Below are 23,689 nucleotides of genomic sequence, written 5' to 3'. Positions count from 1 at the left end.
TTAAAAAATTAAAAGAAAAAAATTGTGGACGGTGGATAAAATATTTTTAACACTTTCTTCAAATTGAGTCGATGATGATTGGTGACTATATATCAAGGGAGGAGCTATAAGTATGGCTATGAATTCGGCAAAACCTAATAGTTTCGTCTCAGATTTTATTTTTATATTAAAAAATTACTTAAATGTGTTGATAATTTATTCTGAACTCAGAGGCGGATCCAGGATTTGATGACGACGGGTGCTATTATTTTTAATATAAACCTACCACTAGCGAAAGAGATTGAATTAGGGTGTACATTCTGCCGGTTCAACCCATTTTGAATTAGTTCGGTTCGGTTCGATCCGATCCATTATGAAATAATTCAATCAGTTTACTAGATTTTTAGTACATAAATAAATATGTGATCACCAAAATAATTGTCCAATTCGATCTAATTCTCTCAATACAAATTCTATTTATTATGATTAAAAAACATAAATAAAATTTAAGTTAGCAAATATATCTATCAACCAATATATAGCTAGATAGTATTGCGTTTATTGATGCCATCACTTTTTAAAAAATCAAGAAAAATATAACATTAGATGATTAAAAAAATAATTAAAATCACATTCAAATAAAATTTAAAGATCTAGAATGAGAAAAAGGAAGCAAATATATAATTCAAAATAAATAATAATAATAATAATAATAATGAGGTTGTACTAAGAGAGAAGAAATACAAAAATGAAGAAAATAGAAGGAATTAAAAAAGAGGAGCAATTGGGACGACGAGGAGAAATAAACACCAGCTTGGGACTGAGATCCGATCTTGAGTTTGGCATGTGGAAATTTGGTAACTCAACCGTGGGGTTTGGTGGAGATGGAGAATAGGGCGGGGAAGGTTGAGGAGGGGTTTTAGAAAATGTTTTCCCTTCTCTTGATAGGAAAAATATTTTATTCCAATTAGAGCAAAATGAGTTCATGAGGAAAATATTTTCCAAAACATTTAAGCCACCAAAAATAAAAAAGTTGAAAAACTTTTTTCGAAAATATTTTTCTTTCGTACCAAACACACCCTAGGTGTTCCTCTATTTTCCAACACGATCAGCAGATAAAGCTCCAAAAGAATTATAATTATTGCCTCCACATGCAGTTGATCTCATAATTGAGAATTCACATGAATTTTCAAGAAATATTATTACAATGACAAGTCTTCCTTAGTAGAGGAACAGTGGATCACAAAAGAAAGAAAAAAAAGGGGGGTGTCTTTACCCAAATAACCGGACAGGTTCATTGTTTATTTTTTCTAGTCGGTATATATAAATTATGTATTGATTAAAGACAGTTATACATATATTATATATGAATTATACTTATATTATATATATGCAGGCTATTTTTAATATAAGGTTGGGTTGACGACTATTTAGGTTAATTCTTAAAAAAAACGAAAGAAAAGGGAAAGAGCGATTATGGTCAATAAGTTAACTGCATTTTTCTTCAAAAAACAAGTGAGTCAACTCTCCTCCAAAATAAATCACAAAAAAAAAAAAAAAAAAAAACTCCTACCAAGTACACGTTCAAACCTAGTTAAGATGAGCCATTAAAAAATGATTACATCTACTGATCACTTGTTTAAGAATTTTTTTCTTAGTTTTGATACAGAAGAAGTTCAAGAAATAAGTAAAACACGCTTGTATATTCTAAAGAGATTGTGACTTTACGAATTTAAGAAAATAATATTAATTAGACAATAATTTTCAATAGTTGTCTTGTAGTTTCTTTAAGTGTAAATATTATGTCTAAAAAGTTAATCAGTCCACGTCTAATATTCCTCGGTGTTTTGATCGGAATTGACAATTGATTAAGGAAATACATATAAAAGATTAAGACGTGGAAAAGCAGTAACAAAAATTGAAATGAAGAACAATAAAAGAAATTATTTCGAAGTACTTCGTACGGCATTATAAAACATTAAAAGCTTTTTGAAAAAAGAGACGTAACATTATTGGAACAATGTCAAATGAATAAACAAATGAACTTATGTTCTGCTCATAGTTACTCCTAACTATAATACCTTTTGTCACATTTGAGTGTTTCATACATAATTAAAAAAAAGTTTAATTATTCGTGTCTCGTCTTCTTTAACTAAGAATCCAAGGATCGTAACGTTTGATGTATAATGGGCTTACCTTTCTATTTTTTTCTATTTAAATATGATATTTTTGTGTAGGGGAGAGTTCGATTTCGTAGTGTGCGCTTAACCCATACATCACGTGTTACGCTCTCACCACAAAATCATAGTTATGCTCTCACCACTTTTGTGTCTCATTATTTTATGGTTCTTGTGAAAGAAGTTTAAGTGCCTTTTAATATATTTTGGCTTTAGGCCTCCACGTACGTCGAGCTGCCGTTGTTTTAAAAGTCTTCTTCATTTGTTTTTTTTAAACTCCGTAGTGAGCAAACTACTACCACATAATACTCTCTCCGTTCACTTTTAGTTGTCCACTTTTGACTTTGTACTCCCTTTAAGAAAAAAAATAGAGTATATATTTTACGGTATTACCCATAATAATGAATACATTTCAAAAAATCTTGGGAAATGATTTGAGGAATAAGTAGTTAATGGTAAGGGTAAAAAAAAAAAAAGATTGTCTTTCTCTTGATTTATTAAAATGGATAAGTAAAAATAAAAATATATTTTTAATATAGTGGACAAATAAAAATGAACGGATGGAATATAAATTAAAACGGATGGGGTACTTGTTTGAGTTAACGACGTTACTTATTTTTCAAAGTTGAACATTCTGGCTTTGGTACAAAGCAACAGACAGACAAAGGAGAGGATGATAAATGAATGAACAAAAAGCAATGCAATTGGAACGCCTTTTTTGGGGCTAATAAGCTAAATTTGATGTAATTATTTGTAAATGTAAACACCCGCATAATTCAATATTACACAATGCTTAGCACTATTATTTCTTCTTGAAATTAAATTATCAGCCTTTTATTGTACTATAACGTGATAAACTTATCATCCTACAAAATAGAATAAAGAATCAAAGGGCAACACAACGAAAAAAAATGGCAAAAGAGTGGAATTATTAAAAAATAGCACTCCCTTTCTTTTACACCATGTAATGACACGTTTTTTTGTTTACCATTTGGTATTTGTAAAGCAGCTCCCAATCATATTTTTCTGTTTCTAGGTTCGAATCGAAACTTTAGTTAAAGAGTGATAAATTCTATTCATCTTACTAACTCTTATGTTGTTCTCATTAGCGAAGCTAATAATATTTCACTACGAGAATTTACGCGATTTCCGACGTCATCATCGTATTATTTTAAAAGAAAACAAAAATATAAGAGAAAAGGTCAAATTCAAAGTTACACACAGTTCAATATTTTATCCTAACTAGTTAATCAGAGTTGTTCTAGGTAATCATAAGAAAGATAACGGGGTATTAACATTTTTAGTCTGCGCCAAAAACTATTTACATTTTATTGCCGAAAAAAGTATATAAAATTTGTATAATTTTTTATATATAACATATAGAATGCAGGGGCGGCTCTAAGGCTTTGGACAGTGAGGCCATTGCCTTAGGCCCCAAAATTTGAAGGGCCCAAATTTATTTTAAATTATTATTATTATTATTATTATTATTATTATTATTATTATTATTATTATTATTATTATTACTATATACTATATAATTTATATAAATAATTAGTATAAAGAAAAGAGCTATAGTATATTTTTTGTTACTTGATTGAGGCCATTTTATACAATAAATTATAAATTATGATAATTTTCTTCCCTCGTTAATTAGTATAATCGCTTCACTTTTCAATTTTAATTTTATCTTTTTTATATAGGAATAAAGTTATATATATCGACAACATAATGAATTTATTTTACAATATTCTCTAAAACTGCATGAACACAAAAGCATTCATGCACTAGTTTTCTTTTAGTGTCATTAGACATATTATATTAGGTTATTTACAATTAGATATTTACCAATATATAAGTGTTACTTAATAGAATAAACTATAATCATCGTTTAAATTAATCAGAAGGAGTAAATATTTTTGATACCGTCAATGCTCAAAACTTAAGCTATTTTGTTATGTACGTTTATTTCTTTTTCTTGTTTGTGATGATAGCCAAATCAAAATTTTCCCTTTGAGTTCTAGACCTCAACATCCGATAGTCCACCACTTTATTTTTTATGTTCTTCCTACTTCTTTTTTTTTAAATTCGCTTTTTTTTGTCTTAAATGACTAATTTGTTATTTAAAAAGTAAATTTTGTTGTTAGTGTAAATATTTTATAAAATAAATTTAAGGCCCTCTCAATATGGTTTCGCCTTAAGCCACGAGATCTGTCGAGCCGCCCTGATAGAATTTGTGTGTGTGTATATATATATATATAAATTATTTTTTTTTTGTTATAGCGGTTATACAGTGTAATTTTCCCAAAGCTATTATTGTACGAACGTTAATGGACTAATGAAGTAGCCATACTAGATCGATCGTTGGTAGCCTAAGCCTCGCTACTGAGTTCATACCAAGAACAAGAAGAACTAAGGGCCTAGCATTAGATATAGGTAATAAATCTTCTTTATTCTTGATATTCAGATAGCACAATCAATAAGCTTCCAAATATTTTCAGTTTTTCTAGTATGTATTCTCATTTGAAACAACAGAAATTGTACAGTACCGTAGATCATGACAATATATGTCAAGAACCAAAGGTCAAGTAATTTTCACATTCTTTTTAACAAATAAAACTGTCATGAAAAGGCCGTCCACGGTTATCAAATGATATTTCCTTCTTGGTACTTTGGAAACTGATGATATCCTCCACAAGCTGATTGTTTTTAGCAATTGGTTGTTGAGTAGTTACAGTTGGTCAAACATCGGTGCTATAGCGCAAGGGAAAACGACGATGTAACATCCTTTGCAGCCATCTCCTACGCGGGTCTGGGTTTAAACAAATGAAACACTCTCTTTCTTCTGGATCCCTTACGATATCCAATGCATCTAAATACATTGCACTTGATTGTGGGATATCCTCCATCTCATTCAAGCACTTCACAACAGAAGCTATAGATAAATCGGGTGTACTAACAGTCACACAAGTCTTATCCACGCTAGGCTTTGACACTCGTTCATTTGTGAGTTCAACGAGTTTACCTACACAAGTCCTCAACTCACTCATCCATGATGCTGCAATAGGCTGAGACTTCACGGCAGGTTGCTGAGGAAGTTTATAAGATACATGCACTGACGTTTGGCCACCATAGTTACCTTCTGATGTAGTGCATGTTTGACGTTCAATATCATCTAATCCCACCGACAACAAATCATCATGTGCATCAATTGACTGTTCAATGGATGCTTGACCCAGTTCTTGATCAAACTTCCAAGGGTTAATACCAATTTTTCGGTCTATGCTACCACTCATATAGCTGAAAACTGTTGGCGAGTTTTCCTTTTTGACTTTCTTAAATACAGGACATATTCCTTCACTTATATGACGAAGCAAATGAGTAGTTCCACTTCGGGTTGAAGAAGTAAAAAGTTTATGGCAATGATTACACTTGCATTTCTCACAAGTTCCATCCTCCTTTATTAGCTTCGTGAAGTGTTGCCAAACTATAGATCTTAATCTTCCTTCTCTTTTTCGTTTCTCACCTGTGTTTGCTTCAGTCAGACTGGTTATATCCACTATGCCCTCAGGACTTGCATCTACCATCTAAATAAAAGCAACCACATTACAAATATGAATCAACAAGGGAAATCCAAAGCAGCTGCTGCACGTTAAGCATTTAACACGCAAGCACACAAGATGGTTAATTACAAAAGTAAGTGTATCTCCCAACCTCTTTACATGTCTCAATAACTTTCACTGCATGTTGAAAACATGTATAACTTCATTTAACAAAATATCAGTTACAACAGGTCACTATTTTTGGCTAAATTATTATGAAAATGAGCCTCAAAGAAGATTCTATAATTCAACCTCATATACAAAAAATGGAAGCTGCACACATATTTTAAAGAGGATAATATATGCTATCACAAACCATGTGGCCAACCATCGCCTATTTGAGAATCCATAATACCTTGTGAGGCACTAAATTGACTATTACAGTGTACTTTAAAGAGTTGGGCTTGAAGTTTTATCTAAGCAAGGATCAAGCTTGACATGTCACTAGTTGCACATTGCTTTCTTTAGTACTTCTCAGACATAAGCATTTCTTTTTAACTTACTTCGTCAGTCTTCATCAGCGATCTGATTTATGGACTGCTTGATGATGTCTAACTTGTGCTAATATTCATAAATGTTTCACTTCATATAATTCCCACGGTTCAGCAAGATGGAAATCATAAACAAAAATATCGTATCAAACGTGTATTATAGTAGTTTCCTGGAAGAAAATTTTGCAAAAGTTTTCCACGCTCCATTTCTAAACTTATTTTGTTATTCGTTCCCTTTTTCAGGGGGAATGGAGAACTTCTTCGTACAACGCACTTTACCCCCATAGTGGCCTATACGGCGCGAATATGGATAAGTCGGACCCGTGTGTGTTTCAGATACTGGATGGTTAAATAAAAAAGTTAAACAAAAAAAAAAATTCATTTCCATTTATCATTTCACCGGCTACGACAAACTGACCATTCAAAGTTACTTATTTTTAAAGTCCATGACTTTTTTTCTTTGCAATCAAAGTCCGAATAGGCTCAAAATATGATCCCAAATCCATTACTGTAATCTCCAAAACCAGCTGAATTTAAATTTAAGCTAACTTTCATGAATCATCAGTGTCCTAATTAGCTAATTCATAGTTTGAATTCTAAAGATTGCACAGAGATAAATCAAACGAACTGAAGCTACACTAAGCATAAACACAGCAACTTTTTTTTTCCAACATCGACTCGTTCAATAAATAGAGAACTTCTCTTCAAAATGCTCACAAAAATCGATGTGCAATAGCGAGGAAGGATACTTACCGGAGAAGAGAGAGGTAAATCAACCGGAACAAATTGCAGGCGGCGCTGGTCAACGGCGGCGGTTTGCGAGCTGTTAGGGTTTGGTGGGGACGCCATAGGAAGACAACTAGAAGCGAAAGGAATTGAAAATCGGGCGTTGGAGACCTTAGTAGAATGGAGGATCGAAGAAGTGCGAACTGGAAACGGGCCCAAATGGGCTCGGAGAGAGCTAAACGAATCCATAATTGGGCCTTAAATTCGGGCCTGGTCGTGCTGGCCCGGCTCGCCCATTCTTAGTTGAGGGCCTCAGTACGATAAAATGTTGCACAACATTCTTCAAAATCAATTGGTAAGGAGAAAATCTTTTAAACCTCGAAGGAGAGTTTGGAGCCACGATAAAATATCTTCGACTGATTTATAGGTTACGAGTTTGAGTCGTGAAAACAGTAATTAATGATTGTATTAGAGTATACTGTCAACATGATGCTTTGTGTATCGAACAGACCTTTTTTAGTCTTTAAATCTTATAGTTGTAAAAAATAGAAGAATTTGAATGCACGTAAAATTGAGTTAGCAAATTTATTTCCACGTACTTAAAAAAAAAAGGTTAAGTAGGCATTTGGACGAATATTGAATTGAGGTTTGAAAAAAGTTTGTGAAAGTAAAGTTGTATTTGACTATGAAATTCACTTGAAAATAAAATTAGTGAAGTTGAAAATTTGTGAACAGAAATAGTATTTCAATATTTCATTTTTCCTATCTACCATGTTATATTCATTTTAATAAGTGTTAGAACAATGGATCTTATTAAGAAAGTAGCGCACATTCGCGTTGTTAGAGAGCTCAAAGAAGATTTGGAGGAGAGGTAAGTAAGGGTGAAGTTAAGATTACATTAATTAAGTTACGAATGTAACTCCCAAAAGCTCGTACACTATTCTAAATATAATAAGGTTAATCAGTGAAGTACACACTGCGAATGTAACATTCTGGTCGCGTTCTTTTTCAATACTAAACAAAATTAAATCGAATCAATAAACAGATAACTAAAATTATTAATTTGATATGATTTGTCGATTTTCTTTGCACACGTCTGTTTCTCACCATGTAACTTTCTCATTATTAACACAATATAAGACCAATGTACCCTTTGGTTGGTCAACTGAAAGTCCTCCTTGATCTTTGGAGAACAAAGAACAGAAAACTATAATACAATGGAAAAGGGCAGCTCGTCACATAAAGTATCATGCATTTAGGTAGGGGTCCAAAGGACTATCATAACTAGGGGTATATGATACATATATAAAAGGTTTTGACCAATATTGTCTTTTATCTTTTAGGGTAGGTCTATTTTGGTCCCTCAAATATAATCGTGAGCATATTTAGTCCCTTAAGTATGCTAAAGTGGAGCATCTTTAGTCTCACTGACAAATGTTTTGACCAATATTGTCTCTTATCTTTGAGGGTAGATCAATTTTGGTCTCTCAAATATAGCCCTGAGCATATTTAGTCCCTTAAGTATGCTAAAGTGGAGCACCTTTAGTCTAACTGACACAATGTGTTAAAAAACTAACGGTGTTACCCAACTCTGATTCATGAAGCAAATTTTCTGCTCTGAAGCAAAAGTTGTCTCTTTTTTTATTGGATAACGCAAATTATCACTTTAATTTCTCATTTTTAGATAATGTCTTCTAAAATTTTGACCTCGAAAATATCTCTTTTTGTGCTAGTTTTCAATGAAAAAATGACACTGTATAGCCGCTATAAAAATAATAGCCGAAAAAATATATATAATTTGTATATTTTGTATATATATATATATATATATATATATATATATTTCTTTTTAATTTTTTTTTTGTATGTTAATATACAAAAAATATACCAACTTTATATATTTATTCCGCTACCAGATGTAAATAATTTTTGGCACGAGCTAAAAATGATAATACAACCTGGTTATTCGTTTGCTTCAATAATATGCCTAGAAGTGATCTTGTCAGCTCTATTTTTTTCAAATTTTAACTTTTCTTTTTGGAAAAATCAACCGAAAATTTTAAATGTATATATATATATATATACAAAATAATTTATAAATTTTATATATTTTTCGGCTATTATTTTAACAGCGGCTATAAAGTGTCATTTTCTCATTGAAAACTGACACAGAATGAGATATTTTCAAGATCAAAATTTTAGAAGACATTATCTAAAAATGAGGAATTAAAGTAATAATTTGCGTTATCCAATAAAATGAGAGGAAATATTTTGCTTTAGAGCAGAAGATTTACTTCATGAATCAGAGTTGGGTAACACCGTTAGTTTTTGAATATATTGTGTTAGTGAGACTAAAGGTGCTCCAATTTAGCATACTTAAGGGACTAAATATGCTTAGGGTTATATTTGAGAGACCAAAATAGACCTACCCTCAAAAATAAGGGACAATATTGGTCAAAACCTCATATATATATATATATATATATATATATATATATATATATTGATTTATCTCCTTTATTAATTATTTTTGTTATAAAATAAAAGCAATTTAGTAAAACATGAAGACATATTATGAAATAAAAGCAATTTAGCAAAACATGAACAAGAAATAGAGATAGAGAGAAGGAAGAGATTTTCTTCTTCAATTGTGTGTATTTTTCTATCTATTACAAGACCTTTATATAGGCATAAAAAGTGAATAAAAATATGTCACTGAATATGTCATTAAGCATAAAAATATGTCATTGAATATGTCATTAAGCATTTGAGAAGATCATGGAGGAAGAGTAGACATCTACCATAATTTGATTTTTCTTATAACACTCCCCCTTGGATGTCCATAGATAATGTGCCTCGTTAAAACCTTATTAGGAAAAAACCCTATGGAAAAAAAAATCCTAGTGAAGGAAAAAGAGTACACATGTTTAGAAATACGCATTTTGGTTGCCTCGTTAAAAACCTTGCAAGGAAAACCCAGTGGGACAAAACCTTGTAAGAAAAAAAGAGTACAACGCGTATTAACTCCCCCTGATGAGAGCATCAATTCACATCCTTGAGTCGTCGCATCCCAATCTTGTACACTAGTTTCTTGAAGGTTGACGTCGGTAGAGATTTGGTGAACAAATCAACCATATTATCACTTGAACGGATCTGTGGCACATTGATATCACCATTCTTTTGAAGATCATGTGTGAAAAATAATTTTGGTGAAATGTGCTTTGTCCTTTCCCCTTTTATGAATCCTCCCTTCAACTGGGCTATGCATGCTGCATTGTCTTCATACAAAATTGTCGGTAGTTTGTTACACTTCAAACCACATTTGTATTGAATAAGGTGTATTATAGACCTCAACCATACACATTCTCGACTTGCTTCATGAATAGCAATTATCTCAGCATGATTAGATGAAGTAGCCACGATTGATTGCTTAGTCGATCGCCAAGATATAGCAGTGCCTCCATATGTAAACACATAGCCTGTTTGAGATCTTTTGTGGGTCATATAAATACCCAGTATCGACATAACCAACAAGATCAGGACTGCAATCATTGTCATAAAATAATCCCATACCGGTAGTCCCTTTTAGATACCGCAATATGTGTTTGATTCCATTCCAATGTCTCCTTGTAGGAGCAGAGCTATATCTTGTTAAGACATTAACTGAAAAAGTTATGTCAGACCTTATAATGCTAGAAAGATACATTAGTGCATCAATTGCACTAAGATATGGTACGTCGGGATCAAGAAGCTCTTCATTATTTTCATGAGGTCGGAATGGATGTACTTTATCCATATAAAATCGCTTTAAAATCATTTTAGTGTATGTTGATTGATGGACAAAAAAATTATCTTTCATATACTCAATTCGTAGACCAAGATAAAATTTTGTCTTTCCAAGATCTTTCATTTCAAATTCTTTCTTTAAATAGTCTACTACTTTAGGAAGCTCTACTGCTTTAGGAAGCTCCCTATGAGTTCCAATGATATTTAACATACACGGTGATTATAATAAATTTAGATCCAGATCTTTTTATAAATACACAAGGACAAATTGAATCATTCTTATACCCTTCTTTCAACAGGTACTCACTCAGACGATTATACCATATGCACCCTGATTGTTTCAATCCGTATAAGGATTTTTGAAGATTTGTTTAATAAATTTCTTGGAAACCTTAATATACTTCAGAACAATTTAAATCCTTCAATGATTTCCATTATACGCATATCATGTTTCTCTTGTATTGCCAGATTAAAACCTAAAATGGCGACATCCACCACAGGAGAACATGTCTCTATATAATCAATGCCAGGATATTTATAAATCTTCTTGTGACACAAGTCGTCTTTATGTCTATCGACTTGACCCTTTTTTTTTTCGCACAAGAACACATTTATACCTCCACTGACTTTATACTTTCAGGTGTTGGGACTATCCGTCCAACTTCATATTTTTCATGTGAAATCAATTTTCATTGCGTATTTTTTATTTGGCTAATCATTTATCTGTCCAAATTTCATGACAGATTTGAGCTCAAGATCCTCGTCAATATAAATAATATTGAGCGCTACATTATATTAACAATATCGTCGACAATCATTTTATATCGGTTCTACTATTACCCAATAAAGACATAACTTATTGAGATCTCGTTATCTTATTATTTTCAGGTACCCGAGCCTCTCCCATGAGGTCTTATGAAGTATTATGTCGTGGTGCTCTTCTAGAGCACTTGCCTCCTTATTATGACCATCTTGAACATTTGCTCTTCTCATTTTTCAAAGAGTTTTATCTTTGGAACCGATTAGTCTATTATGCTTTATGCATACCATAGACTCTATTCATTATGAACTTTATTTTATTTGGAGCATTAGCAACTGAATATGACATTTAGCTTTGGGTCAGCAAATACGCCTGGCAATATTTTGCAAATGAATTATCACTTGAACTTCAAGTTCACATTTTCTCGTACGAGGATCTCGATATACTCATAATAATTCATTACATGCATTACTTTTTCAGCTGCCCATTTTATCCCCCTATTGTTGGGATCACCAACACATATCCCTAGCCTTATTTTGGGATCCATCTTTGTGCATTGTGGTGGAACAATTAAATCATATAGCACATTCATATTTCTAGATAGAAATTATTTGGTTCCTGACCCTGAACCGATTGTGATAGGGAGAACTTATCATAACTTGGCTAGATGCGTACAAGTGTTGTTGTATATTAAATAATACATCACATACCAAATTTTATTTTGGTAATTTTGTTCTCATAACCAATGGTTTAGATATAATTGGAGGTATACAATTTCTGCTAAACCAACTTGGATTTAAACCAGTATTATCAAGATAAATCATCATAATTTATATTCTGGAACTGTGCTCTAATAATTTGAGCAATCAATCTTGCAAAAGCCAAACTACAAGTTGATAACAAATGCATATGTGACCATAGAATAAATGCATCTATTAAAATTATATAATAGTAAACGGTCCACATGGAAGGTGACTGGGCCCATATATTTATCACCTTTTATTCGTTTCATAAATCAAGGGATTCAATCTCAACCTTAATTGGTATATCATGAGAATAAGCAGCACAAGAGAATTCTTGAAGAATCTTATATTTCTTCAATATATGCCAATGTAATTCTCAATTAATTTTTTCGCATCATAATTGAACCTAGATGGTCAACCGGTCATGCCAACTAATATTTATTTCAGTAAACCTCTAGTTTACTTGTGGCTTATGATTGCATCATCATGCTTATACTTGTGTAGTACAAATAGAAGAAAAGTCAGGTAACCTTTCATATTTACCCGGTATGATTATAGTAATATAAAGATATTCAATCTTCTTTTCATTTATAGTCTCAATATGCCAACCACTTTGGCTAATATATTTGTAAATCAAAATATTTCTATTGAGATTTACTACAATATTAATGTCATGAACAATTTCATTCATCCGGGTAATAACAAATTAGTTCTTTCAGAGTTCTTAACTGCTTTTGTACTACAAGATCTTTTGTCACACTATCCATATAATGAATGTCTCCTTCACAAAAAGAATCATATCATAATAATTGTCATGTTCAAAATCATCACAAGCAAAATAATTTCTTGCTTTAATTTTGCTTTTAATAACTTTCATAAGGCATGACAAAATATTTTTGGCGTATCATATGCATGCGACCAATGATATATTCATGTAACTACACAATAATGTTCATTATCTTTCTTTTTCTCAAACCTCCCTTAGAGGCGAGTTGTAGTATTTATCCAACTATGCACAAGTACATTATTATGCATAATCTTTATCATATATATATTTTCATATTCACTTTCCGGAATGAGTATGCAATCTCAATGTTTATCACAAGTCACATTCTCTTCAAAGAATTTCTCCCTTTTTATAATTACCATAGTGATAACTATTATTATTTTGGCCTTTCGCACGCCCACATTCATTGGTCAACCACTTGTCTTTATTTAGACTTATCATGCACTGCTATCACATTCACTTCAAGAATGGAGCAAATCAAGTGGGACAAGCTTCATGCTTTTTCATGAAAATTACATTATTTTTTCTTTAGTTATTATTATTATCAATATGGTGCATTAGGACTCAAACCCAATGCCTTACCCATATAAAGGCATGCTAGGCCATAATACGTTGGAACTTGAATCCAACGTCTTTTTATCAATATAGTGCGTTGGGACTTGAACCCATTGTCTTACCCTCAATCTTTGGCATAATGGGCCAAAATTCACTAGGACTCGCACTCGAGCCTTTAAAATATTATTACTTCATAATTATAGGCATAAGTAAATTAACTTTCAAGAAGACATATATAACTATTTCAATCTTGAAACAGTTCCTCTGCAACAAAAATGCTAGTTAGGATATATGCCATTTTTTTTCAAATGATACAATCACTTTTACATTTTAATAAATTAATTAGGGGAAATGTGCAGATAACCTATAACCACTTATATTTCAAAGATTATAAGAACTTCACCAAAAAAATCCAATACGGAGGAATGAGCCTTATGTTTCTAGCAAAAATATTTAAGGCTTAATGCATAACTGTGACTATTATAAATTATAATTTATATTGATTGTATATTCGAATGCTAAATTTGCAAGGTACTGTAAAATCGCCTACATATTTGATAATTTTGCTTTCAATGAAATACATCGTGTGATGGTAAAAATATTATTATTAAATTACCTTAATAATTATCTATCATAGTATGTAAAAGGTTAGAACATATATATACGTTGGAATATTATATTTGCCCTATAAGAGATGTAGCAAATAAAGACATATCTTTCCAGTTCTTTATTTCAGTGGATACAATTGAAAAAAATATTTTAACTAAATACTGCACATAAAGTTAATGCAAAGATATGAAAGTATGAATGAGTTTAGATGGATGTAAAACTTATCTTTGTATTATCATCCAAGATATTTTTTATTGTACTTGATCTCATTGTCTGCTTATAATTTACATAGTCTTGACGTAGAAGATCATGAAATGAGCAATTCGTGCTGATAACGTGTTATAAAATAAAAGCAATTTAGTAAAACATGAAGACATGTTATGAAATAAAAGCAATTTAGTAAAATATGAACAAGAAATAGAGATAGAGAGAAGGAAGAGATTTTTTTCTTCAATTGTGTGTATTTTCCTATCTATTACAAGACCTTTATATAGGCATAAAAAGTGAAGAAAAATATGTCACTGAATATGTCATTAAGCATAAAAATATGTCATTGAATATGCCATTAAGCATTTGAGAAGATCATGGAGGAAGAGTAGACATCCACCATAATTTGATTTTTCTTATAACATACACATATATATATATATAAAACATATACTAATGCAAGTATTAGTAACTACTTTTATGGACTAAATAACTTTATACTTAATCCATGGCTTCATTCAAAGTGTAATATAAAAGAGAGAGAAAAGAAAAGGACATATCAACAAACTAACTGACAAAAGGAAGAGCTCAGAGCTAACTTCAATTTGAAGCCAATATTATTATGCAACATCTGCTTCAAGATTTTGACTCTCCACGTAATAGTGTTTAAAACCAAATATCAGATAACCATTTTATTTTTACATTAACTTCTAAATTTCATTTCTCAAAAAAAATCCTTTACCTCAAAATGCCGTCATATCCAAAAAACTTTAATGCCCGAACATCCTCCTCGTACTACTTCCACAACTCCCGTAGATCAACAATCTTAATCCTATGTTTTCTTCTCATTTTTACTGGCTTTTTTTCTGTGTTTATTGTAATTTTGAGGCGGGGTTTAGGATACAACTGTAAATATGCTAAGCCCAGATCTGTTTCTGTTCTTTGGGATGGAACTGTGAGTAAAGGAAATGGGCTTTCTGATGGAGAATATAAGAGGCAAAAAGTTATGGGCTTTGTTGGTATTCAGACCGGGTTTGGATCGGTTGCTCGCCGGCGTTCGTTAAGGCAGACTTGGTTTCCCTCCGATCATCAAGGGCTTCAAAAGTATTGCCTTTTTCTATATCCAAATGTTAATATTTTTTAATGGACTAAGTTGTATAGGTTAATGGTGTAAAGATTTTAACATCTTAACTTGCTCTGTAGGTTGATAGTGTAAAGATTTTAACATCTCGGTAGGTTATTACTATTGTTTGTTGCTTTGTTTTCACTGTTACTTGAGCCGAATCTATCGGAAATAGCGTCTCTAACTTTATATAAGGTAGGGGTAATTATGCGTGCACAATATACTTCCTAGACCCCCTTATAGGATTACACAGGGTTTTTTGTTGGTAGGTTATGGTGTTAGATTTTGGTTTCACATGTTAACTTGCTCTTTGGACGCGAATGGAGCAGAATTGATTCATTAACCGACCCCAACTAGTTTGGATTGAGGCATAGTTGTTTGATTAATAGATTTTAACTCTCTCTACTCCAATTTCAGTTTATCTATTTACTTTTGAAAGCCTTGGGGTAGCTACATTTTCTTTTTGAAAACAAAAAAGGCAGGTTCTTTGCGTTTATGTAGCTTTAGGGACAAAGATGCAGTAGGTATACTTACAGTATACCTTAAATAATTTTTGAATATCAGCAAGATATGGTGGTACTACTTACTACAAAGTTTGTTTTCTTTCTAACCAAAATGAAAATCTATTTCAAACAATTTCATGTTCTTTGAATCATTTGTCATGTGCTGGCTATTTTATCTGACTGTGTCCTGAAACTTGACCGACAAGAACTTATGTGAAGTTTACCAATATGTTGTAGATTATTAGCTTAAATAAAGCATGCGAAAATGGGATGGAATGAGACATAACACTTATAGTAGAGTCACTAAGCTCAAGAACAAAAGAGAGGGAAGGAGCTTACTGGCTGGAAGAACTTGAGAGAATAAATTCATCAGGCACTTCTTTGAAAGTTATTTTATTTTTTCACTAAGAACTTCAACAGACACTTGAAGCATGGTTGATTGAAATCCTGATAAATTTCCAAAGATTTCTATAGTAAATTCTCCTATTCAGCTCTTCCTCTTGAATTTTTGAAACATTCACTCTAGCCTTTTCCAATAACCTTGCCTATGTGTATATGCATTGACCTGTCAACTACTTGTATATGTAGTTGTTACTACCCCGTATTCGTGAAATCTGCTTGACTGTATTTTGCTGAATCGGCTGAATGATTCAGGTTAGAAGAAGCCACTGGCTTGGCTTTTAGATTTGTTATTGGTAGAACAAGTGATAAATCGAAGATGTCAGCGCTCAGGAGAGAGGTAGCAGAATATGATGATTTTATACTATTAGATATTGAAGAAGAGTACAGTAAGCTCCCATACAAAACGTTAGTTCTAACATTTATTTTTCACTACTTCCTTCCGTTCGTGATTTACACTTACGCATGATGCTTTTACAGCTTAGCTTTCTTCAAAGCAGCCTATGCACTTTACGATTCCGAGTTCTATGTCAAAGCTGATGATGACATATATTTACGGCCAGGTAGCTAGAATTATGATGCTTTGTTATTCTTCTTGTTCTTTACTTGAGGTCTGAATGAAATGATTAACATAATGTTGTTTTGATATTCTATGAACAGATCGGCTTTCACTGCTCTTGGCCAAAGAGCGGTCTCACTCACAGACGTACCTTGGTTGCATGAAAAAAGGTCCAGTTTTCACTGACCCCAAGCTCAAATGGTTAGTCTGATACGAGTTTCCTACATGCTGAGACAATCGGCAAGATACTGTTTTCATGTTTATTTGCTCTAAACGCGCGAAGGGCATTCCAAGAAGTGGGAATTTTGTTGTATTTTGATGGCTGAAGATTTTTACTGCTAGTGAGTTTTGTACACACATGACACAACAGATCTCAGAGGAAAGAGTACTTGTGTTTTGGGAGTTTACCAATGTTGAAGTAGCTAGAGAGCTACTAAACAAACTCCACTTATCCTAAACTACAACTCGATTCCTAAACAGACTAGGATGCATTATTGGCCTTCTGAAAGTAAAATGAAGAAAGCTGGTGAATAGGATATTAAATGCACTAATTAAGACTGCACTAAACGAAGATAAATTCCAGGCAGCAAATAAATTAAACCATCTTCGAAATTTCAGAACTCCTTTAATGTTTTATGCTACTCGATTATTTAATGGACTGCATGAAATCCAGTGGATCATTTTTGTGTTCTTTATTAGTGTGATGTCAATTTCAAGTCTTGTTCTCGCTTCGTATATTAACATCAACTTCCATGTCAGTATCAGTACACTGACTGATACTGAGAGAAGCATTCTTTGGGAAAGATCAACACTAGTTTCCTGGCAAAAGTTCTGAGTACATGTCAAAGATATTTCTCTGGCTGAACCGCAACTTAGAACCGATTAAAGCAATAAAATACAGTTAGACAAACAGGAAAGAAGCTTAATTATCTTCTTTTAGACTGAGAGATGAAAACGTTAATATACGCAAAAAGGTTTCCTGTCTAAATTTTGAGTAAAGGACGAAGATATTTCTCTTGCTCAGGGAAATATCAGAACGAACTGAGGTAACAAAATAGAGTGAGAGAAATAGGAAAGAAGCTTTTCTTCCTTTTTCTATTTTGGTTTTTCTATTTTTATTGATGTGTGGGTATTTTCTTTGTTCAGAATGAATTATCTTCTTCTCACTTTTCCTTTTCCACTTCTTTTTTTTCTTTTTCCTTTGAGGGCTAAAGTCAACAGTGACAATCAAGACACGAAAGCTTAAGCTTGTTGGACTTAGATGTGATTCTCGCCTCCCAATTCGGCATACAAACTGCGTAAATATTATTAACAAATGTGATGTCCTAAAACAAGATGCCCAAGCTCATTCCCAAAATTGTATTTCTGAAGTTATGATTCTCGTTTTAGGTATTCTCCCCCTCTTATTTACTTATTCATTTATTTTTGATCATTAGCAACCAACCCAAAATATGATCATTAGCAGTTTATGCCTGTTAATAGATGCTGTGGAGCTTGTGACAATGATGAGAAAAAGAAGATGTAGATAAATACTTACCAATGACTAAATGTGAATAAAAAATGTGTTGTTGTGTTGTCTATTATCAGGATTATTGTTGTTCTTATCCTCAGTATTGTCTGATTTGTCTCAATGAATCTGTACAACTATTACAGGTATGAACCACTTTCATCTATTCTGGGGAAGGAGTATTTTCTGCATGCTTATGGTCCTATTTATGCTCTCTCTGCTGATGTTGTTGCAAGTTTGGTTGCCCTGAGGAACAACAGGCAAGTGTGATTTATTCAAATATTTCTGTCACTCATCTGTTCTGAAGTGATTTTTGTCATCAGAAAAATTTGTTCTGTCTATAGCAGTAGGAGGAAGCTTTTCCTGTGTATGATGTAAGACTTAATTCAAGAGCATCTGCTAACTATTCACAAATTGATGCTTCTCTTTTTCTCCAACTTGAGTAATGGTAACATGAAATTTTAAAAGATGTAACTAATGAAGTAGCTTGTTTCATCTGAGCTAAGGTTATTGATCGGAAGTCGAGCATTGTTAAAATATAGGGAAGAAAGAGGATCTGCTGGCAATTTTTTGACATGATTAGATGATTTTGCTGTAAAACTAGAATTATCAAAAACAGACATTTTTTCAGTACATTTTAGCAACGAGAAGTTGCAGTTATAACTCTTAAGTTGAGAATATATATGGACATTTGGAAGATCACAAAACTAGATTTAACACGAGTTCTTTATTTGTAAAAATCTGGGTATATCCTTTTAAATACACTTTTTTGCCTATCATCTCAATCACACTGTTTTTGGGATACATTTCTTTATTTTATTGAGCCTTCTGCCTCTGCTTGTTTCTAGTCAAAGGGAGTGATAACTAATCAGTTATTCCTTTTTTCTATGAATTCTCAGTTTCCGAATGTTTAGCAATGAGGACGTTACCATTGGAGCCTGGATGCTTGCAATGAACGTCAATCATGAGAATAATAAGCAATTATGTGAACCAGAGTGTACGCCGTCGTCCATTGCTGTGTGGGATATCCCAAAGTGTTCAGGTTTGTCCTCTAATCTTTCATTAAGAGAACCATTCCAATAAGCTCTCGCAGTCATCAATTGTGTTGGAACACATAGCAAATATGTTTTTGCTTTGGTACATCCTGGATGATGAAATTCGAACGTTTAGCAATGCAGATGAAAAACTGTTTGATTTTGTCTATTTCCTATACACGGTACACATATTGCTACAAAGAATATCCAACATGTACTATTAGCTAATAAACTATATTAGTGATGGTGGAAATAACAATCTTATAATGTACAAATATATTGACTATTTTGACACTTGGTTTCTTTATCATTGATCTCTGTGTTCTGTTTGCACATTGTCTCGTCTCGAAATTCTATGAAACACTAAATGATGTTTCTATAAGATGCCCGAAATTCGTTTAGTATGGTTAACCAACAAGGTAGCATAACTCCTTTTCCATAAGCACTACTTTCCCTGGTATCTGGTGCGATTAGCGCACCTCTGAACCAGCTAGATGACTTAGCAAGTAATTTGATAAGATTTCAGATATTGACTATATTTCTTCCTGTTCTTTCCAACTATCTGATAGCATTCTTTCATTGATTGTATCCTTTAGGTCTGTGTAATCCCGAGAAGAAAATGTTGGAACTTCATGCAAACGACATCTGCTCAAAGAGTCCCACTCTACCATCAGATGATGAGTAGATCTATCCTGTTCTCTCGGACTAATGAGCGTAGTCAATGTTACTGCTGGATTTTTGTCTCCACTGAAAGTCACATATTCATTTTGTAAGCTACATATGAGGTAGATATAAGAAATATATTTTTCCACTGATGTGCACAAAACTTAAAGGGAGTTTTATGAACAGTGATCAATGATTCATATAGCATTATAGCTGACCTCAACTTGCTTGGGATTGAGGTGTAGTTGTTGTTGTACTTATGTTGCACAGAGCGAACAGAATTTTAATACTAGTAAAGAAGATTTTCTATTGCAACTGTTTGTGCTTGGTTTAGGAGTAAGAGATTCTCTACCTTGATTCTCTGTCGTGTTAATCAACTATTAACTGCAATTATGTGAGTTCAAAACCACATTAGTCATGCCAAAGAGTTTCAGTGTATCTTACATTAAGTGACTAAGATGTTTGTATGATAACTTAGTATAACATTTCATAGCATTGACCAACAAAATCAGGTTGTTGGGCTATTATATGTTACAATGAGAGTCATGACCGATATGTAACATTCTAGGAAAATTCGACAAAACAAGAGGAAGATGCTAGGTATATAAGAAAACAAGTCTTAGACCATGATGATGATGCATTTTAACGTCGTTCTTATGTATGTATAATCTAATGTGGAATGTGCTTAGTCTCATGTCTTGACATGTTGGTGATGATTTACCCATAGGCATGCATTTTGTCAAGAAGTTTGTAGACTTAGAGGTCAATGAGAAATGAAATTATAATGTAAAAAGTTTACTTGATATTTATATGTATTATTAGCCAAGATTGAACAAAAAAAATCTGCAAATAGAAGTGTGAATACTAGAACAACCATGCTATAAAGCTATAAAACTGACAGTGTATATAACTTAACCTCTTTCTTTAATGAGAAATTGATCAGCCACCTTTATATTCCATTCCAGACACTCTAACCAAGTTGCCTAAAGATCCAAGAGGAAATTACACCCAGAAACATTGAAAATGGATGGTCTTGAATTTTTGACCCCCCGCTTGCCCCATGGGTAAACCTTTAGGGGTCGTTTGGTTGGAAAGAAGTTATCCCAGGATTAGTTATCCCGGGATTAGTTATCCCGAGATTAATTATTCCACCTTTCCATGGGGATAAAAAAATACTACAATATCGGGATAACTAATACCGGGATTAATTATATTACAATTTTCTTCCAACCAAACATGGGATAAACTCTTCTTAAATTTAGTCCCGGGATTAATTATTCTTTATCCCTCATACCAAACGAGCCCTTAAGGTCAAAAGTCAAACGTGTTATCCATGGAGAAAGCGAGGGGCAATAGTAGTTAAACTTGAAGTTCTGCTTATGGGACAAGCGGATCGAAAAATCAATAGTTGTACCGAAATGTCCTATTTGTGCAAATCACCCAAGATCCAAAAGAAGAATTAACCCAAATAGCCGCGCACCTAATCTTTTAAACTAAAAATGACCCGTAGATATATAAGATATGTATAATTCATATATAATATGTGTATAATTATGTATAATCTATGTATACCGGTTAGACAACGTAAACAGTGAATCTGACCGATTATTTGTGTAACAATCCCGATCCAAAATGTGCCAAGCCCACGGAAACTTCCAAGATTGGGCTTCTTATGAAGTGGACCTTTCATCCTCTAGTGAATTATTGGGCTCTAAATTTGGTTATTGGGCTAAGCAAACTGAATATTGGGCTGGCTAAACAGGTACTTAGTTTCTTGGAGAAGGATTACACATAGCTTTATGTTACTGTAATTTGTTTTAATTATTATCAAAATTAATACACAAACAACTCAATTACTTGAATACCTGTTTTAAAAATTTTAAAACTTGCGGTATTAAAACATGCTATAACATTTGTATGGCTATAAACACTTGCTTTTAAGGGTAAAATAAGAAATTTAAGTTAAATTATTTTTAAATTTAGAAAAAAAGTTATTCTTTTTTAAACAAAGCAATTAAAAAAATATGTTCACGTAAATTGAAACGTAAGTATGAGTACATGACTTGTATACAGGTTTATGTTACTCGAACTCTCTGAAAATATTATCGTGCGCTTGTCAAATCCTTCAAAAGTAGTACATTTTTTAAGGATCCAATATAGGTGCGGCAACATTTTAGAAAGTTCGCGCAACATAAATACAGGTCCAAGATCAAGGGTGGATCTAATGCAAGGTTTACGGATTTTCGTGAACTCGGTAATTTTTGCGTAGATCCTGTATTTATACTAAAAACTTCATTCAAAGTATAAGAATATTTAGCTTGGAACCCATTTCATTAATCCAATTATTATGTATATTAACTTGAGATCGTTGTAGGAACTCATAAACTTAAAATTCTGAATTCAATAATAGCACTATTTGACATACCCTTTTGTGTCCTTTGATCTACATGACATTATTCTAGGTACATATGTCAAACACAAAATTTTATATGACTATCATTATAGGTGACGACTGAACAGAAAATTATATAAACAAATCTAACCTAAGGTTGTGCCAAAGTTTCTTTTCTGACTATCAAAGGATGTGGTGCAGTGGATGTGGTTGGTCCTCCCTTGACCAGATGTCTCGAGTTTGAGCCTTGGGTATGGAAAAATTCTTGGTAGGGAGCGCTACCCTCCGAATGGGACCCTACCCGACACGAATCTAAATATAATCGAGCTCCAATGCAGGTACCGGACACCGGGTGAGAAACCCAAAAAAAAGTTTCTTTTCTGAACAACAAAGATTCAGATGCATATGAATTGAAAACTAAGAAAAATATCAATGTAACAGAAATGGCCAGTGAAGAACTTAACGACAAAATATTCACTGGCCAAGACATGAGGAAAACTCTCTTTCTTGAGTAACTTTTAATTACTCTGATTTCTGAATATGCCCATACCCTTTTCTCTTTCTTTTTCTTTTATTTTTTCAGATTTTCCTAAATACAAGGAATCCAATGAACCCCATGAGCTGACAACTAAGATTAATACCATATATATACCATCAAAGAATCGGGATCGATGGATAAGATCTCTTCACTCGTAATAAAAGGTATCGAGTTCGAGCTTGAAGAATAAAAACAATATAATATAAAAAACTTTTGCCTTTAATAGACCTATATGGTTCAAATTCAGATTAGTCGGAGTCCCATTACGAATACCGAGTACTCGGTGGAAAAGAGAAAAAAAAACAATATTATTAGCTTATATTTTATATTTGGTCATGTGGTTTTTCCAATAGATAATAATATCTCATGGAGGATAAAGGACAGAGTTCTTATTGCTAGCCTGGTTAAGCTACCAATTAGAGATTTTCAAGACTTGGATATTTGGAATGGAATCTATTGCTTATATTTTCCAATATCAATAGTATAATGAACATTGAAAATAATATTTTATTTTATTCTGTATAGCAAGTAACTTATCTTAGTTTTTAG

At 32.6% G+C, this 23,689-nt stretch overlaps 2 protein-coding genes across 2 annotated transcripts; one reads left to right on the top strand and one right to left on the bottom strand.

Annotated features, from left to right (window-relative positions):
* Nucleotides 1–4,589: 4,589 nt before the first annotated feature.
* LOC104094472 (uncharacterized) lies at nt 4,590–7,319 on the bottom strand. The gene is made up of 2 exons (XM_009600409.4): nt 7,003–7,319; nt 4,590–5,743 (listed from the first exon to the last, which is right to left on the bottom strand). The coding sequence occupies exons 1-2, from the start codon at nt 7,222–7,224 to the stop codon at nt 4,898–4,900; spliced, it is 1,068 nt and encodes a 355-aa protein (XP_009598704.1). The 5' UTR covers nt 7,225–7,319; the 3' UTR covers nt 4,590–4,897.
* A 7,756-nt stretch (nt 7,320–15,075) lies between these two features.
* LOC104099500 (probable beta-1,3-galactosyltransferase 14) lies at nt 15,076–20,525 on the top strand. Its single transcript, XM_009606513.3, has 7 exons — nt 15,076–15,526; nt 16,703–16,855; nt 16,928–17,010; nt 17,108–17,207; nt 18,660–18,773; nt 19,413–19,555; nt 20,144–20,525. The coding sequence occupies exons 1-7, from the start codon at nt 15,171–15,173 to the stop codon at nt 20,230–20,232; spliced, it is 1,038 nt and encodes a 345-aa protein (XP_009604808.1). The 5' UTR covers nt 15,076–15,170; the 3' UTR covers nt 20,233–20,525.
* Nucleotides 20,526–23,689: the final 3,164 nt, after the last annotated feature.

Source organism: Nicotiana tomentosiformis, chromosome 8 (genome assembly GCF_000390325.3).
Source record: "Nicotiana tomentosiformis chromosome 8, ASM39032v3, whole genome shotgun sequence".
Taxonomy (NCBI): Eukaryota; Viridiplantae; Streptophyta; class Magnoliopsida; order Solanales; family Solanaceae; genus Nicotiana; species Nicotiana tomentosiformis.
The sequence above is the reverse complement of the archived record's forward strand: the minus strand, read 5'-3'. Positions and strand labels throughout refer to the sequence as shown.

What these genes read in the sequence shown, in the direction of transcription:
- LOC104094472 (XM_009600409.4), bottom strand. Translation starts at nt 7,224, where the DNA reads ATGGATTCGTTTAGCTCTCTCCGAGCCCATTTGGGCCCGTTTCCAGTT. An exon ending in ATTTACCTCTCTCTTCTCCG is followed by an intron (nt 5,744 to 7,002) that starts GTAAGTATCCTT and finishes GCTTTTATTTAG; the next exon opens with ATGGTAGATGCAAGTCCTGA.
- LOC104099500 (XM_009606513.3), top strand. Translation starts at nt 15,171, where the DNA reads ATGCCGTCATATCCAAAAAACTTTAATGCCCGAACATCCTCCTCGTAC. An exon ending in AGTAAGCTCCCATACAAAAC is followed by an intron (nt 16,856 to 16,927) that starts GTTAGTTCTAAC and finishes ATGCTTTTACAG; the next exon opens with CTTAGCTTTCTTCAAAGCAG. An exon ending in ACTGACCCCAAGCTCAAATG is followed by an intron (nt 17,208 to 18,659) that starts GTTAGTCTGATA and finishes CAACTATTACAG; the next exon opens with GTATGAACCACTTTCATCTA.